General features: G+C 44.0%; 1 protein-coding gene across 1 annotated transcript in view; it reads left to right on the forward strand.

The window, feature by feature from the left end:
- LIMD2 (LIM domain containing 2) overlaps positions 1 to 19427 on the forward strand; it is a 99840-nt gene that overhangs the window by 71772 nt on the left and 8641 nt on the right. The window contains exon 4 of the mRNA XM_030221858.1: positions 4579 to 4718. Within this exon, the coding sequence (XP_030077718.1) occupies positions 4579 to 4718 (140 nt within the window). The remainder of the gene's footprint in view (positions 1 to 4578; positions 4719 to 19427) is intronic.

The raw sequence follows: 19427 nt of genomic DNA on the forward strand, positions 1-19427 counted from the left end.
AAGCTTGATGGGCAAGACTCTTAGCTGCAGAGAAGGCTCCCTCTCTCAGGCATTAGCAGGGGGTCAGTTGTCAGATCTAACTGTCCCATACCTGGGGCCATGTGATTTTTGTGTTTTAATTGAAATCCAGTTCAAAGGTGGAGGAAACTTGTGTAAAAACATAGCAGACTGTTCCGCCGAGAAGCTACTGTAATGCTATGGCTGGGTCGCAAAAGCAACGAGCAGCTCATTTGCATGCGATTTTCTTAGTTAATCCCTCTGTGTTTCTAAATCGGTAAAGTTTTACCGATTTGGAAATGCAGACGGATCCTTAACGGGACCTTTGTGCATCTGGCTCTAAGTTCCATAGGCTACCATGTAACTTTGTAAGTCTAAGTGCTTTGAAAATACACCTCAGTGTCACTTTCGCACGTCCTCCTATCACAAATAGATCTAAAAAAGGTATTGGCCCTCCATTTTAACGTATTAGCTATTTTTTCTTCCATGTGCATCTTTGCTTTCCTGACTACTGTACCAGCTTCTCTTAGCTTTTCCAGGTATTGTTGCCTGTCTTTAGTGGTGTGCTGGTAAATTTTTAACAACAGGCTCTTTCTCCCAGGTATAGCCAGCCCTGCAATTGTGGGGGGGGGGGGGGGGGGGGGGGGGTGTGCAGAGGTGGACTGCTCCCCCTTCCCCAATTGCAGGGCTGGCTATACCCGTGGAGAGAGCCTGGGGAGGGGGCAATGCATTACTGTCTCTAGGGAAACAAAAAAGATTTTAAATGCTTCCAGGTTCTAATCTAATTCATGTTTAATGTGGGATAAAATGCCATAAATAAGTAAATAGATAGATAGAAACTCTGAATGTTGAGCACCTGATTCTCATAACATGATGTCTGTTTTAGTGGCCCTTTACCAGGAGAAAAAAAGAATCTCTGCAGGAACATAACACATGCTACAGTGTCCCTATAACCAGCCCCTCCAAATGACTCACTGATTACGATTTATAACAAATAACTATTTATGAAAAGTTATTCTGTTATTATACTTCCTCTGTGTACATCTGTACTCACAAGCCAGCATGTTTGAAAATATAAGTGAGATTAAATGCAAATTCAACATTTTTTTTATAGTATCCTCCTCACCCACCTACCTAGCTATTCCAGACCTCCGAGCCGCAGGGTCCCGGCACATACCTGAACAGAAGCTACCCCGGTGGTCTAGTGGATTCTTCAGGGCAGGAAAGATCCCCAGTCTTTCCTGCCCGCTGCTGCATCTTCTTTAAAATGACTGCCGAGACTTCCAATGGCGGCCTTGCATGACTTCAGCGGAAGTCTCGTGAGGCCGCTGCTGGAAGTCTCGGCAGGAGGGTCAGTTCTGGCAGCAGGCAGGAAAGACGGGGGATCTTTCCTGCCCCGAAGAATCCAATAGACCAACTGGGTGGCTGCCTTCAGGTATGTGATGGGACCCTGCGGCTTGGGAGGGAGAGCCCTGCCTGAACAACCAGCTCGCAAAATGTGAAAAAATTTAACAACCGGCTCTTGTGAGCCGATGCGAGCCGGCTCCAGCACATCACTGCCTGTCTTCCTCTTTCTGTGATCTCTTGTAGTTTATAAAGGTTAACCTCTTTTTCTTTACCTTTTCAGCCACTAATTTTGAGAATCAGTAAAATTAATGTATTCTAGGAGGAACAGAACAGATCCAGGAAGGCCTTTGCTCCCTTCCCTTTGCATGTGGGGTCTCTGGGGGATCTTTAATACCAAAACTTATCCCACAATTCTACCCTATACACAAAGTGTTTGTGGGCAACTATGGCAGGCAATGATGAAAAAAGTGGAGAAAGAAAGACCTCAGAAAAATCAGAACTTCCTCGTTCTTAAAGGACACGCCTTTTGTATAATGAGGGAACCTCTTCAATCATGCGTCTTCAAAAAAAACTCCACTATATCAACTTCACAAAAACACTGCCATTGTACCCTTACAAACACTTGTAATGGAGACTCAGTTTTCATCAAACAATGACTTGGAAAGAGTACTTATCTTAGATGACGATATCTCCATGAATTTTTATGATGTCCAGCCTTACAACAGCTGTTCTCTCAAATTCCATAAAGTCCCGACAGGGGAACCCTGTTTCGCTAAAATATAGCTGCTTCAGGGGAATTCTCTTATTACAAACATATCCAAGTAGTTGGCATGTCCCATAGTTTCCGTGTCACCCTGGTACAGAAAATGGCGGATCTTTAATACCCTAATATAAGGATTATCCAGAGGGGCTGAACTGGGGTTCATTTCCTTGCTCAGGTTTTCCACTTGCTGGGCTGAATAGCAGGGCCACCGAGAGACCAAGCCGGGCCCAGGGCAAATAATCTTCAGGACAGCCTCCCCTGCAGGCCCCCACCCCCAAACTCTGATCTTCCCACCACGGGTCCTTCCTGCTGCGTCCCCTCCCACCTATGCAGAAGGAAGTACTTCACACAGGAGACAGGACGTGGTCATGAGAGCAAAAACGCGATAACCCGGCGCACACGAGCAGGAGACCAATCCAGCCTTCTGCCACCAAAAGCCTGAAGAAAGCGGCTTTTCTATTGCCAGCTCCAGGCCCCCCTTGGAGGCCATGCCCGGGGGAATCTTGCCCCCACTCTCGGCAGAACACACTGCCCATGACAAGAAGAGGGTGTGCCAGCCACTGTGCAATGGTGATACCTTCTGGCCAAATTTAGGACCCATGAAGGAATCCTGGTGCATGCCCCCTGCACTAAAGTAATTTGGGAAGGGGATGGGGAACGGGATTCAGAAGTACAGCTTTTTATTTATTTTTAACATGTTTCCCTTTCTGCTAGTCCCCGCTCACTCACTGACAGGAAGAGAGACATTTAGTCACACTGCAGCAAAGGGCATCATGAATGAGGCAAATATGAAACAAAAGAAAATCCTCAGCTAGCCGCAAGTGATGGCTCATGGTATGAGATCCCAGCTGATTCTGACTAACCTGGAAGTCCAAAGAAGCAGGAGGGAACGACTGAGTCAGTTAAAATAAATATTCAGAAATGCAGTACATGAGAGTTCAAGGCCAAGTGGGTTCATTCTACCTTGAGGCCAGGGTCCTCAAGGGCCGCACACCAGTTGGCTTTTTCCTTATTGAATTTGTTAGTGATAGCTTTGCATACAGCTGAGAGAGAATTCATGTAGATCTGTCTTATGTATATCATTGGGGGTATCTTGAAACTGGACTGGCACGCAACACCAAAGGACTTTACATGGGTGGGTAAACTTTTAACAGACATAGAAGAGTCCCAGTTGGCCTCAGAGGTCTGTGTACAACATAGCTTTGGGCTATTTTTTTAAGCTGGCCTAATAAAAAACTATCACAGCCTGCAAAGAGTGCCAGCTGGCCTGTGGGCTCTTTGTTGGCTCAGAACTACCACAGACAGACCGAGATTCAGCACTGGAAACTGAACAAGATTATTTGTCACTTTAGCTCACAGTAGTGAGTCAAAGCAAGGCAGGCAAACCAGGAATCACAAGATCCAGTGAAACAATGCAGCAGGAACACAGACTGCTGCAACCCTCAGAACACCAAAGGCAGGACAAACAGGAGAGCGAACACGAGTAAGAACCGGGAACATTGAACCCATGGGCAACAGCGCCAGAGACAAATAGCTCCACCTATTGGGGCTGGTCTCATTGGGCCAATCAAAACACAGAAGCACAACGCACAGTCAGCATTAACCTGACTGGAATATAACCCCCAAGAGGCTACATAGCTGCCCCTTGGAGACTGGCATGTCCAATACCTCAGGGCACTGGTTCAAGACTGGCCAATGTCGGCAAAGACTCCCCTCCTCTCCGGGACAATTATGGCTTCCCACACTCTTTCCTTTCTAGGAGTGACCTCCAGTCCAGGACTTCCCATATCTGTCATGGTGTCCCCACAACCAGTTAGTATGTCACTAATTAATATGCATAGGATACATTTATATATATTGGAGACCCAGTACATGTAAATTTATCTCATGCATATTCACTGTATGAATGAATTGATGATTAGCTAGCGAGTTGGATTGGTAAGCACGCAGGATAAGCAGGAAGCGCATAGATGTATAAGTTATGATAGTGGTAATAATGGTAAAGAAATTCATAATAAAGAATTGTTTATACTAGTAGCTTTGAGAGAGTGGACTGCTACTTGGATGCTTATTCACTGGGGATTCTCAGAAAGCTTGACTGATAAGCTTTATTCAAACTTCCCCTGGAAGCACATCTAACCAGTTGAATTTTCAGGATTACCAGAGAGAATATGCATGAGATAAATTTGCATACAGCAGAGAACCATTATATGCAAATCTGTCTCACGCTAATTCATTGTGGTGGTTATGAAAACCTGCCTCTAGGAGAGGGTTGAGAAACAGTGCTTTAGTTTGGTGCTCCGAGATGGATGGAGCCAACTGGGTCTGACCTTTATGAACTGAAAAAGCGGTTAGTTAAATGAGACGTATTTTACATGTCTATGTAGCATGGATGTTGCATATAGATATCATGACACCTCCCAGAACAGTGACCATCTTGAAACCTGTTGCTTTTTGTTGTTTTTATTCAGTCCTTCAGTCTGAGAGCTCCAGTGAAAGAGCTGTGCGTCGCATGTGAAAAAACGGTCTACCCAATGGAACGACTCGTGGCCGATAAGTTCATCTTCCATAACAGCTGTTTCTGCTGTAAGCACTGCAACATGAAACTCAGGTGAGGCGGCAGTAACCTTCAAACGGTCAGCATAGACAAAACAGGACCTTCTACTACTACTACTATTTAGCTGTTTTCAACTTCTCCACTCCATCCGTGCTGAAAGAGACCCCAGGACAGAACCAATGGTGGACACACTGAGGTCCAGAGCAAAATCTAAGGGATAGGTCCCATCCACTCCCCACCCCCAAATCCCTGTTCTTTTCCCTTTTCATCCTCCTCACTCCTGTTCCTCGTCGATTTTAGATTCTCTTTCCCCTTACCTCTTTGATCCTGGCTCCCACCTCCTATCCAGGTTTTCTTCCCCCAGCCCTTCTCTTCAGTCTTGGGACTCTACCTACCCTACCATCGATCTTGCATCCTTTCACCCCTTAATCCCAACCAGGGGCGTAGCCAGACAACAGATTTTGGGTGGGCCTAGGCAAGAATTGGGTGGGCACCAAGTGTTCTTCCCCCCTCCCAAAAAAAAAATCTCAGCTGGTGGGAAAACATTTATTTCCATCTTAGCAGCAGGAATGCACTGAAAACTGAGCATGCGCAGGTGTCGTGGAGAGTAGCATTTTTGTTACCATCAGGGGAAAATCTTTCGCTGGCGGAGCTTGGGATTCCCACTAGTTACCACTAAACGTGTGCTACTGTTGGGTGGGCCTGAGCCATAAATGGGTGGGCCCTGGCCCACCTAAGCCCACCTGTGGCTACGCCACTGATCCCAACCCAGCCCTTCCGCTTCCCCTCCCTCATCACTCCACCATTCTAAATCGTCTCCATTCTTCTCACTTTGCAGCTTTCTCAGCTTATCTTTTTTTGTCTGCTGTGGCCACCTGATCTTAGGTCCCTAGTGGTGGGGAGGGCCAGATTCCAATTTTTTGTATCCCAGAGCACATCATAAAGTCTGAAGCCTCTGATTTTAACACTTCATTCCCATGGTGAGTCTCCAATTTTACCTCCCCTCCTTCCTCTATCAATTCTCCACTTTTTGCTTTTACAGACTCTGCAGTGCTCCAGCCTTCATCTGGCTGGTCTTCTTTCTAGTGCACATCTGCAGGTGACGATAGTGAAGGCTGAAGTGTGAGAAACAGAATCAGCTTGAAACTTGTGCGCTAGTGCATGTCTGCAGGCCCTGTGACAATTTTGTCTGTCACTGCCTCCGTTTGATACTACCTGAAATTATCCTGGGGGGGGGACTTTCCTCCTATAATTCAGTCCTGGAGAGTGCTAGGCCTTCTTTGACTCTGGGCCAATAGCAAGAGCAGTGGAATGCCTTTTTTTTGGGAGGGGGGGGGGGATTCAAACAGATCTCCACCCCTACCCCCTAAACTCTCTAGTTGTTGACGTTGAATGGGGCAAAAATTAGATTGGGTCAAGGCTCCAGTGAGCCACGGGATTGGAGACCAGTTGATGTGGTCCCTTTTCACAAAAGCGGAGACAGGGAAGAAGTGAGAAACTACAGGCTGGTAAGCCTCACTTCGGTGGTAGGAGAGATAATGGAGTCGCTGCTGAAGGAAAGGATAGTTGACTTTCTAGAAGCCAACAGGTTGCAGGATCCAGGGCCGTGCTAACCCGATAAACGGGGTAAGCACCGCAGGGAGGCGCCCACCTACAAGGGCGCTGCACCCGGCGCTGCCGTCCAGTTGTATTTCAAAATTTAAAAAAATAAACCTTACCGCGTTGGTGCGTCGGCGCCTATGCGCATGCGCCCAGCTCTTCCCACGCGCCTTGGAGCGGATGCAAGAGTTAAGCAGAGAATCAGGATCCTTATTCACAAGAAAGCGAGGCATAAAGCTGGAGATGGGGTGAGATTAGTATGGGGGAATGGGCAAAGACTTGATGGGAAGGGGAAGGGGGATCTTTAGCTGCTGTCCTTGTCTGCTAGTTTCCCATAAAGTGAGGGGATTCCCCAGTCTTCAGTCACAAGAGCTGCCTAAGGATTACAGTAGGGTACACTAAGTCCCTAGTCAAGCCTAAACATTGCAAAAATCCTTCAACAGCATGCCAAAGAACTAAAGAAATCCTTCTAACATTCCCCGGCCCTACCACCCTGGAATTTCCCAGCTCAGCTCTGCATTCCAGAGAGAAAAGGAAGTCAATTGCTTCATAGTAGGGAAGAGTGAATGAAATTTAGGTAACAAAGGATTTTTTTTTCCCTTATTCCATTTTTAAATGTGTGCAGCTAATCCAGTCTAACCTGTAGGTTGGTGGGCTCCTTTGGGAGGTCTGTGATTATAATGTACAGCTCATGATAACTGCTGGCATTAGGCAGTAGGTGTAAAACAATGCTGCACCCACAGAAATGAGCTTTTATAATCTCACCTGTCCTTCAGACACGTAAAACATTCATGCATAATGCCATTTTGAAAATCTCACATGCCCTGCATACAGGCAAAATGTTCATACATGGTGCTATTTTTAAAATCTCATCTGCTCTCTGTGCAGGTAAAACATTCATGCATAGTGCTGTTTTGAAAATCTTGCCCACCCTCCATGCAAGTAATACATTCATGCATAGTGCTATTTTCAAAAGCTCACCTGCCCTGTAAGCAGGCAAAATGTTTATAGAGCTATTTTGAAAATCTCATCCACCCTCTGTGCAATTCATTTCCAAGTTTATTTCTCATTTGATATACCGCACCATCTGGGCAAATTACAAAAGCATGTGCACATTTTTAGTCTGAAAACAACATCTACACGATTTAGGTGCTTTTTCTGATCATTTTCACAGTGAAAATTACTCTCCTTATTTGCTGAGTTTATAACTAGGCTCCTGGGCAGGAGAGGCAGATGGGTGTACACAGTCCCCCTAATTCTATAAACGTGTTAGGCACAGTTATAGAATAGTGTCGTTAAATTTAATAATTAGGCAATCAATAGAAATCAAACAAAATAAAACATGGAAAAGAAAATAAGATGATACCTTTTTTATTGGACATAACTTAATACATTTCTTGATTAACTTTCGAAGGTCGCCCTTCTTCCTCAGATCGGAAATAAGCAAATGTGCTAGCTGACAGTGTATATAAGTGAAAACATTCAAGCATTACTATGACAGTCTGACAGGGTGGGAGGATGGGGGTGGGTCGGAGGTATGCATGTGGACATCAAAGCATATCATTGATATTCTAACAGGATAGGTGTGGATAGGTGAGGGGTGGGGTGATCAACAGAGAAATACAGCTTTATGGTTTATAATGGGTTAGGAACCCCAGATCCTTATTAAGTCCTTTCTGTTGGGTGATTGAATATTTTAACACCCAACAGAAAGGACTTAACAAGGATCTAGGGTTCCTAACCTATTATAAACCATAAAGCTGTATTTCTCTCCACCCCTCACCTATCCACACCCATCCTGTTAGAATATCAATGATATGCTTTGATGTCCCCATGCATACCTCCTACCCACCCCCATCCTCCCACCCTGTCAGACTGTCATAGTAATGCTTGAATGTTTTCACTTATATACACTGTCAGCTAGCACATTTGCTTATTTCCGATCTGACGAAGAAGGGCAACCTTCGAAAGCTAATCAAGAAATGTATTAAGTTATGTCCAATAAAAAAGGTATCTTATTTTCTTTTATTTTGTTTGATTTCTATTGATAACCTTTAAGAGTGGACTAACACTGCTTCCACACCTCTCTACTTAATAATTAGGCAATAATTGACATATATTTGATGTTAATTGTTGTTAATTGGCACAAATTTGTAGTTATGCATATAACTGCCCTTAGTTGAGGTGCTGCAAATTGAACATGCAGAATCTGTAGTGAGCAATTGCAAAGGGGCATGGACCTATGAGGGGCAAGAGCTGGGTGGGGCAGGGGCATGGGCGGGTGGAGGTAGCAGAGACAAGAGATCTTGGGGGGGGGGGGGGGGAAACTGGAGCATTTGTCATTGGTTTGATATTTGTTCAGCAATCCATCTTTCAGCTGCTATTTCCTTTGCATCTTGTGCCACGTGGGGGGGGGGGGGGGGGGCGCCAACTGATAGTCTGCAGGGGGGCACCACAGACCCTAGGCAAGGCCCTGGCAGGATCCGAGGCTTTACCAAAGGAAAATCCTAGCAAACAGATCTTATTGATTTCTTTGGGTGATCAAAGTACTAGGTGAAGGACGTTCGCTGGATGTAATCTACTTTGATTTCAGCAAAGCCTTTGATACGGTTCCTCGTGGAAGACTCCTGAATAAGCTGAAAGGGCTGAACTTAGGACCCAAAGTGGTGAATTGGATTGGATACTGGTTGACCGACAGGCAACAGAGGGTGGTGGTGGTAAATGGAATCTGCTCGTAGGTAAGGAAAGTGAGTAGTGGAGTGCCTCAGGGGTCGGTGCTGAGGCCGATTCTGTTTAATATATTTATGAGAGACGTTGCTAAAAGGTTAGAGGGAAAAGTTTGCCTTTTTGTGGATGACATGAAGATAGCCAATAGAGTGGATACCCTGGAGGGAGTGGAAACCATGAGAAGGGATCTCCAAATGTGATCTCCAAATGTTGGAAGAACGGCCAAGGGTCTGGCAGTTAAAATTTAATGTGAAGAAGTACAGAGTGATGAACTTAGGGTGCAGAAATCCAGATGTAGCAGATAGGAAAAGAAAGATTGGTAAGGTGGAGGGGCTTCCGTGTTTCAATGACTCAGAGGGCTATGCTGAAGGGTTACCCATATCAGACAGGCCTCTGAGGAGAAACCAGACAAAGAGTGTCCCAAATTAGGGAGAGGGGAAAGATGGTGACCTGAAGCTCGTACACTCAACGGCCCAGCTGTCCTCTGAAGTTCAGTTTTTGTTCACTTGAAATTTCCTCTCTGCATTGCAGTTGCCTTAACAGAGGAAGGGGACAATGGGGGGTCAGCCGCCGATGACCAGCGTTTTGTCCCCTGTGCAGCAAGTGTGGGACCGCTGTATGACGAGCTGCCCATAGATGACTGGGTTGATGAGTCCTTTGATTAGCACCGACGAAGGAGCGTCGATGCTCTTGGACCTGGAAACAACTTCATCGCTCAAAAATCATTTAACCACCATGTCCAAAGGGGTGGAGGAGTGAGTCAGGAGTGTATGCTGAAACGGAAGTCGTTTACAGCTGAACCCGTGTCGGCGGTGCTACTCCTAAACCCTTAAGAGTTATCAGCTTGGAGTTTTTGGCTCCCGTGGAGGTTGCATTGAATGTCATCTGGAGGGTGCTCCAGGACCTGACGGTGGTAGAGAATGACTTTGCTTCAGATATAGTCTTGTTAATGAGCCACATGGATAATCTAATCGAATCATTTGAGAATATACAGCAAATGAAGTTCTACTGAAGTAGAAACGGTTAAGATTTGAAAATGATAATAAGACCAGAAAAAATTTGAACAAAATGAATATTGTTGTAGATGATTAATATCGAGATTGTTGTTTTCCCAGAGTTCCAGGTATGACTCCTAATGTTTTTTTTTCCTCTGAAATGATTCCTCTTAATATATTAATTCAAAAGGAGTGAAGCCTGTGAAACTGGGATTACTTTAATCAGCGGGAATTGGATTGGAGATTCAAGGGTTTGTATTGTTAAACAATTTCTGGTTTTAAAAGGGAAAAAAAATGAAATCAGGTGTATTACTTTCACTAATATTGGACAATAAGTATGTTTCCAATGAAATTGATGGACTATGCACCGTTATGGTCTTGAAGAAACCAACCAGATGATCAATGTGGAAAAATGATTTAGATAAATAATAACTGGGGATAATCGGGTTAATACCACGTTTTCTTTGTTTGCTGTTGCTTAAATTGATCTCCTTGTCTTGTTTCACTCTCCCTATTTATTTTGTGGTCTAAGAAAGAGAAAGATTGTACAAAATCCATTTATCTTGTTGAGATTGTTTTCTTCAAATATTGTTTTAATGTACAATCATCTCTGTTTTACTGTTTTGCAAGTGATCCTTGTAAAATGAAAAAATTATAAATAAATGATTTAAAAAAAAAAAAAAAAAAAGAAAGATTGGTAAGCTCAGCTCAGGAGAGAGACCTGGGGGGACCCGAGGATCTCAAGGTGATGAAACAATGCTATAAGGCGGTAGCTGCGGCCAGACGGATGCTAGGCTGCATAGAAAGGGATATAACCAGCAGAAGAAAGGAGGTGTTGATGCCCCTCTACAAGTCTTTGGTGAAGCCCCACTTGGAGTACTGTGTTCAGTTTTGGAGGCTGCTAAGAATGTAAAAAGACTTGAAGTGGTTCAGAGAAAAACGACAAAAATGGTATGGGGTTTGTGTAGCAAGACGTACAAGGAGAGACTTGCCGACCTGAACATGTATACCTTAGAGGAAAGGAGAAACAGGGGTGACATGATACAGACGTTCAAATATTTGAAAGGTATAAATCCAGACAAACATTTTCCAGAGTCAGGAAGGTAGTAGAACCAGAGGACATGAATTGAGGTTGAAAGGTGACTGACTGGGAATAATGTCAGGAAGTTTATTTTCACTGAGAGGGTGGTAAGTACCTGGAATGCCCTTCCGCAGGAGATGGTGGAGATGCAAACGGTCGAGGGATAAACACAAAGGAATCCTGTTTGGAAGGAATAGATCCAGACAAGCTTAGAGGAGATTAGGTAGCAACACCGCTATTTTAGAAGCAAAGCCAGTGCTGGGCAAGACTTCCACAGTCTGTGCCCTGATCGTGGCTGAATAGATTTGGATGGGCTGCTGTGGAGCTTTTCAGGGGCTTGGACAACTTTAGTAATTTAGAACAAGACCAGTGCCAGGCAGACTTCTACGGTCTGTGCCCTGAAAATGGCAAGGACAAAATCAAGACCAGGTATACATATTTTTATTTTTTATTTATTTGTTACATTTGTACCCCGCGCTTTCCCACTCATGGCAGGCTCAATGCGGCTTACATGGGGCAATGGAGGGTTAAGTGACTTGCCCAGAGTCACAAGGAGCTGCCTGTACCTGAAGTGGGAATCGAACTCAGTTCCTCAGTTCCCCAGGACCAAAGTCCACCACCCTAACCACTAGGCCACTCCTATCATACCATGTGTAATGAGTTTATCTTGTTGGGCAGACATCTACTATGTTACCTCACTCTTCTGCCTGTGGCCAGTGGTGACAGATTCTCCAAGCAATCTCTCTTGGTGTTCCTCCCCAAATACTGACCTTATCCCAGGATCATCACAAACTGTTTTAGAAGGAGGGTCCTAGAAGTTAGTGATTTTATTTAAAGAGAAAGGGGTGGTTACAGCCAAAGCAGTTTATATATGATAATACAGGTACTCATTTTGTACCTGGGGCAGTGGAGAATTAAGTGACTTGCCCAGAGTCACAAGGCTACTACTCTAACCATTAGGCTACTCCTCCACTCATTTTGTCCCAGGCTTTTTCACCATTTTTTTTTCTTTTTTTAAATTTAACCTACGTTCCTTTTTTTTTAAATTTCACACAAAACCAACATTATTTTCCACAGCTTTTCACATCGTTTGCAACCAAACTGTATCCCATTCCCCCCCCCCCCCCCCCCCCCCCCATTTTTCATAGAAACAGAGAAAACGAATGCCCATCCATACCAGTTACTAAGATGTTCGGTCCCTTTGTCTCCTTTTGAAATCCTTTATGCTTGTCCTGTTCTTTCATATCCACTTCCTCCCCCTATTGTCCAGCCATTGTAGTAACAGTCTTGAAGTACATGCATGTGTTGAGCTTGGCCAGAAGGTGTCACTGTTGTGTCACAGTGGAGCCTTCTATTCTATTCAAGGTATTTGTATCCCGCTAATATCAATGCAGAGTCAAAGCAGGTTATATACGTTCAGAAACCCTCAATTAAAATCAAGAAGGCCCTACAAAGTTAGTCATTCAAATACTTATTAAAAAGATAGGCCTTCAATCCTTTTCAGAATTGTAAATAGCCAAAAATCACCCATATTTGTACAGGTATAGAAGTCCACAATTTAGTAGGTTGAAAAATAAAGAGCCTTCATGAAATCTCTTATAGCAAACTTTTTTAACGGATAGAAATCCTAACAGTAAAATAGAATGAAAGCGGGAATTCATTCAAAGAGCGTAGTTTGCAAAATACAATACAAGCAGTCTTAAAAACTATCCGTGCAGAGACTGTAAACTTCTAAGCAAAGGTGTAGTGTAGCATTTTCAGAAGTGTCCCCTGTTCCACGCACAGGTCCGAAGAGATGGGCAGAGCTCCAGAGTCTCCAACATAGGGAAGATAGGGTATCCCGATAGCAAGGTTGCAGTAGAAACCATAGTAGACCAGGAGGGGCATAATTGAACGAAAACGTCTATCTCCATGGGCGTTTATCTCCGAGAACGGGTCCGTGAAGGGGTGGACCGAACCGTATTTTCGAAAAAAATAGACGTCCATGTTTTATTCGACAATTTGTGAGCTTGGCGTTTTTGTTTTTCAGTGATAATGGAAAATGAAAGCGCCCAGCTCAAAAACGAATAAATCCAAGGCATTTGTTCGTGGGAGGGGCCAGGAGTCGTAGTGCACTGGTCCCCTCACATGCCAGGACACCAACCGGGCACCCTAGGGGGCACTTTTACAAAAACAAAAAAAAGGTAAAAGAGCTCCCAGGTGCATAGCACCCTTCCCTTGTGTGTTGAGCCCCCCAAATCCCCCTCAAAACCCACTGTCCACAAGTCTACACCATTACTATAGCCCTAAGGGGTGAAGGGGGGCACCTACATGTGGGTACAGTGGGTTTGGGGGAGTTGGACGACTAAGCATTAAGCAGCACAATTGTAACAGGTAGGGGGGGATGGGCCTGGGTCCACCTGCCTGAAGTCCACTGCACCCCCTAACAACTGCTCCAGGGACCTGCATACTGCTGCCAGGGAGGTGAGTATGACATTTGAGGGTGAAAATAAAAAGTTGTGAAACATCATTTTTTGTGGTGGGAGGGGGTTAGTGACCACTGGGGGAATCAGGGGAGGTCATCCCCGATTCCCTCTGGTGGTAATCTGGTCATTTAGGGCACTTATTGGGGCCTTATTCGTGGAAAAACAGGGTCCAGGAAAAGTGCCCTAAATTCTCGCTACAAACGCATATTTTTTTTCCATTATCAGCGAAAGGCGCCTATCTCTGATCGGCCGATAACCACGCCCCAGTTCCGCCTTCACCACGCCTTTGACACACCCCCATCAACTTTGTCCGCATCCGCGACGGAGTGCAGTTGAAAACGTCCAAATTCGGCTTTCGATTATACCGCTTTATTCATTTTTGTGAGATAAACGTCTATCTCCCGATTTGGGTCGCAATATAGGCGTTTTTCTTTTTCAATTATAAGCTGGCAGGTGTCTTTAAATAAAAAGCAGGCAGATTTTCAAGATTGTAAATTATCACTATTAACTGCTGAGCAAGATGCAAATAGGAACAAATAACAGTTTGAAATGTCTATATGCAAATGCCAGAAACCTAAGAAATAAGATGGGAGAGTTAGAATATATTGTACTAAGGGACCTGTTTACTAAGCCGCTCTGTAGGTGTGCAAACTTTTTAGCATGTCCTAAAAATTAGCACACACTAATGCTAGAGACACCCATAGGAATATAATGGGTGTCTCTACCGTTAGCGAGCGCTAATTTTTAGTGCGTGCTAAAAACTTAGTACTCCCTAAATGAAAAATGAGATATAATAGGCATCTCTGAGACCTGGTGGAAGTAGGATAACCAGTGAGACAATGTCATACCAGGGTACAAATTATATTGTAGTGATATGGTGGATCGAAAGATATAGCAGAATTGGAAAAGGTGCATCGAAGGGCAACTAAAATGATAGTGGGGATGGGACGACTTCCCTATGAAGAAAGACTAAGGAGGCCAGGGCTTTTCAGCTTGGAGAAAAGACGGCTGAAGGGAGACATGATAGTGGTATATAAAATAATGAGTGGAGTGGAACAGGTGGATGTGAAGCGTCTGTTCACGCTTTCCAAAAATACTAGGACTAGGGGGCATGCGATGAAACTACAGTGTAGTAAATTTAAAACAAATTGGAGAAAAAGTTTCTTCACCCAACACATAATTAAACTCTGGAATTCGTTGCCGGAGAACGTGGTGAAGGCGGTTAGCTTGACAGAGTTTAAAAAGGGGTTAGATGGTTTCCTAAAGAACAAGTCCATAAACCACTACTAAATGGACTTGGGAAAAATCCACAATTCCAGAATATTTGTACGTTTGGGAAGCTCGCCAGGTGCCCTTGGCCCGGATTGGCCGCTGTCATGGACAGGATGCTGGGCTCGATGGACCCTTGGTCTTCTCCCAATATAGCATTACTTATGTACTTATGAATTGGTAGAAGGATAGCATTGTATGTTAAGAAGGGCCTTGAATCAAATAGACTAAAAATTCTGCAGGACACAAAATACATCGTGGAATCCCTATGGATTGAAATTCCATGTGTAAAGCGGAAAAGGATAGTGATAGGAGTGTACTACCGTCCGCCTGGCCAGGATGAACAGATGGATGTACATAAGTACATGAGTACATAAGTAATGCCACACTGGGAAAAGACCAAGGGTCCATCGAGCCCAGCATCCTGTCCACAACAGCAGCCAATCCAGGCCAAGGGCACCTGGCAAGCTTCCCAAACGCACAAACATTCTATACATGTTATTCCTGGAATTGTGGAAATGTTATTAGAAATTAGGGAGGCTAACAAACTGGGGAACACAATAATAATGGGTGATTTCAATTACATGTTATTGACTGGGTAAATGTAAGACCAGGGCACGCTAGGGAGGTAAAATTCCTTGATGAAATCAAGGACTGCTATATGAAGCAGCTGGTTTAGGAGCCAACAAGAGGAGGAAAAATTCTAGACCTAGTCCTTAGTGGAGCACATGATCTGGTGCAGGAGGTAATGGTACTGGGGCTGCTTGATAACAGTGATCATTGACTTTGGAGGAAGTACACACAGGAAATCCAATACATTAGCATTTAACTTTCAAAAAGGAGACTATGATAAAATGAGAAGAACAGTGAAAAAAAATCTTAGAGGAGCAGCTGCAAAGGTCAAAAATTTACATCAGGCATGTGTTCAAAAACACCATCCTGGAATCCCAGGCCAGTTATATTCCATCTATTAAAAAAGGAGGAAGGAAGGCCAAACGATAGCCAGCATGGTCAAAACGTAAGGTGAAGGAAGCTCTTAGAGCTAAAAGAAAATCCTTCAGAAAATGGAAGAAAGATCTGACTGAAAATAATAAGAAACAGCATAAGGAATGTCAAGCCAAATGCAAAGCTCTGATAAGGAAGGAAAAGAAAGACTTTGAAAAAAAGATTGCATTAGAGGCAAAAACACATAGTAAAACCTTTTTTAGGTATATTAGAAGAAAGAAGCTGGCAAAAGAATCAGTTGGACTGATAGATGACCGAGGAGTTTAATAAAATGAGGAAAATGGTTAAAAAGAAACTAAAAGGATTGGCTTCAAAGGTTAGGACACTAAATCAGGCATTATTCAAAAATACCATCTTGGAAGCCCAGTCCAGATGCATTCCATGTATTTGCAAAGGTGGAAAGAAGAGAAAACGTCAACCTGCATGGTTAAAAGGTGAAGTAAAAGAGGCCATTACAGCCAAAAGATTGTCCTTCAAAGTATGGAAAAAGGAGCCAAATTACAAAAATAAGAAGCAACATAAGCACTGGCAAGTCAGATGCAAAGCATTAATAAAGAAGGCTAAAAGAGAATATGAAGAGAAACTTGCCGCAGATGCTAAAACTCACAGTAACAACTTTTTCAGGTACATCTGAAGCAGAAAGCCTGCAAGGGAATCCACGGGACCGTTGGATCACGAAGGAGCAAAATGGGCGCTCAGAGAGGACAAGGCCATAGCGGAGAAACTGAATGAATTCTTTGCTTCTGTCTTTACGGAAGAAGATGTAAGGGATCTGCCTGTACCGGAAATGTTTTTCAAGGGTGATGATGCGGATGAATTGAAAGAAATCTCGGTGAACCTGGAAGATGTACTGAGCCAAATTGACACATTAAAGAGTAGTAAATCACTTGGACCAGATGGCATACATCCAAGGGTACTCAAAGAACTAAAGCATGAAATTGTTGATCTGCTGCTAGTAATATGTAACCTGTTGTTAAAATCAACTGTAGTACCTGAAGATTGGAGGGTGGCCAATGTGACACCGATTTTTTAAAAGGGTTCTAGGGGTGATCTGGGAAATTATAGACCAGTAAACCTGACGTCGGCGCCGGGCAAAATAGTAGAAACTATTATAAAAAATAAAATTACAGAACACGTAATACTAGGACTAGGGGGCATGCGATGAAGCTACAATGTAGTAAATTTAAAACGAATCGGAGAAAATGTTTCTTCACTCAACGTGTAATTAAATTCTGGAATTCGTTGCCAGAGAATGTGGTAAAGGCGGTTAGCTTAGCGGAGTTTAAGAAAGGGTTGGACGGCTTCCTAAAGGAAAAGTCCATAGACCATTATTAAATAGACTTGGGGAAAATCCACTATTTCTGGGATAAGCAGTATAAAATGTTTTGTACATTTTTGGGATCTTGCCAGGTATTTGTGACCTGGATTGGCCACTGTTGGAAACAGGATGCTGGGCTTGATTGACCTTTGGTCTTTCCCAGTATGGTAATATTTATGTACTTATGTAGACAAACATGTTTTAATGGGACAGAGTCAACATGGGTTCAGCCGAGGGACGTCTTGCCTCGCCAATTTGCTTCATTTCTTTGAAGGCGTGAATAACCGTGGATAAAGGTGAGCTGGTTGATGTAGTGTATCTAGAGACTCCTGAGAAAATTAAAGACTCATGGGATAGGAGGCAAGGTTCTGGTGTGGATTAGGAATTGGTTATTGGACGACGAGTGAGGTGATCAAATTTGAAGATGATACAAAACTATTCAAGGTTGTTAAAACACATGCGGACTGTGAAATATAGCAGGAAGACCTTAGGAAATTGGAAGACTGGGCATCCAAATGGCAGATGAAATTTAATGTGACAAATGCAAGGTGATGCAAATTGGAAAGAATAATCTGAATCACAGTTACCTGATGCTAGGGCCCACCTTGGGTGCTGTTGTAGATTATACCCTGAAATCTTCTGCTCAGTGTGTGGCGGCGGCCAAGAAAGCAAACAGGATGCTAGGAATTATTAGGAAAGGAATGGTGAATAAGACCGAAAACACTATAATGCCTTTGTATTGCTCCATGGTGCATCCACACCTTGAGTATTGTGTTCAGTTCTGGTCACCGTATCTCAAAAAAGATATAGCTGAATTAGAAAAGGTTTAAAAAAGAATGACTAAAATGATAAAGAGGATGGAACTCCTCTCAAATGAGGAAAGGCTAAAGAGGTTAGGGCTGTTCAGCGTGGAAAAGAGACAGATGAGGGGAGATATGATTGAGGTTTACAAAACCCCGAGTGGTGTAGAATGAGTAGAAAGCGAATAGAATGTTGGGTGTTATTAGGAAGGGTATGGAGTCCAGGTGTGCGGATGTTATAATGCCGTTGTATCGCTCCATGGTGCGACCGCACCTGGAGTATTGTGTTCAGTACTGGTCTCCGTATCTCAAAAAAGATATAGTAGAATTGGAAAAGGTACAGCGAAGGGCGACGAAAATGATAGTGGGGATGGGACGACTTTCCTATGAAGAGAGGCTGAGAAGGCTAGGGCTTTTCAGCTTGGAGAAGAGACGGCTGAGGGGAGATATGATAGAAGTGTATAAAATAATGAGTGGAATGGATCGGGTGGATGTGAAGCGACTGTTCACGCTATCCAAAAATACTAGGACTAGAGGGCATGAGTTGAAGCTACAGTGTGGTAAATTTAAAACGAATCGGAGAAAATTTTTCTTCACCCAACGTGTAATTAGACTCTGGAATTCGTTGCCGGAGAACGTGGTACGGGCGGTTAGCTTGACGGAGTTTAAAAAGGGGTTAGATAGATTCCTAAAGGACAAGTCCATAGACCGCTATTAAATGGACTTGGAAAAATTCCGCATTTTTAGGTATAACTTGTCTGGAATGTTTTTACGTTTGGGGAGCGTGCCAGGTGCCCTTGACCTGGATTGGCCACTGTCGGTGACAGGATGCTGGGCTAGATGGACCTTTGGTCTTTCCCAGTATGGCACTACTTATGTACTTATGTACTAAGTAAATTGATTTTTCACTCGTTCCAAAAGTACAAAGACAAGGGGACACTCAAGGAAGTTACATGGAAATACTTTTAAAACAAATAGGAGGAAATATTTTTTCACTCAACGAATAGTTGAGCTCTGGAACTCTTTGCCGGAGAAGATGGAAACAGTGGTTAGCATATCTGGGTTTAAAAAAGGTTTGGTCAAATTCCTGGAGGAAAAGTCCATAGTCTGCTATTGAGACAGACATGGGAAGCAACTGCTTGCCCAGGGATTTACATAGTAGCATAGTAGATGACGGCAGAAAAAGACCTGCACGGTCCATCCAGTCTGCCCAACAAGATAAACTCATATGTGCTACTTTTTGTGTATACCCTACCTTGATTTGTTCCTGTCCGCTTCAGGGCACAGACCGTATAAGTCTGCCCAGCACTTTTCCCGCCTCCCACCCACCAGTCCCACCTCCGGCTCTGGCACAGACCGCATAAGTCTGCCCAGCACTATCCCTGCCTCCAAACCACCAGTCCCACCTCCCACCACCGGCTCTGGCACAGACCATATAAGTCTGCCCAGCACTATCCCTGCCTCCCAACCACCAGCCCCGCCTCCCACCACCGGCTCTGGAGTG

This window comes from Microcaecilia unicolor, chromosome 12, assembly GCF_901765095.1.
Source record: "Microcaecilia unicolor chromosome 12, aMicUni1.1, whole genome shotgun sequence".
NCBI lineage: Eukaryota > Metazoa > Chordata > Amphibia > Gymnophiona > Siphonopidae > Microcaecilia > Microcaecilia unicolor.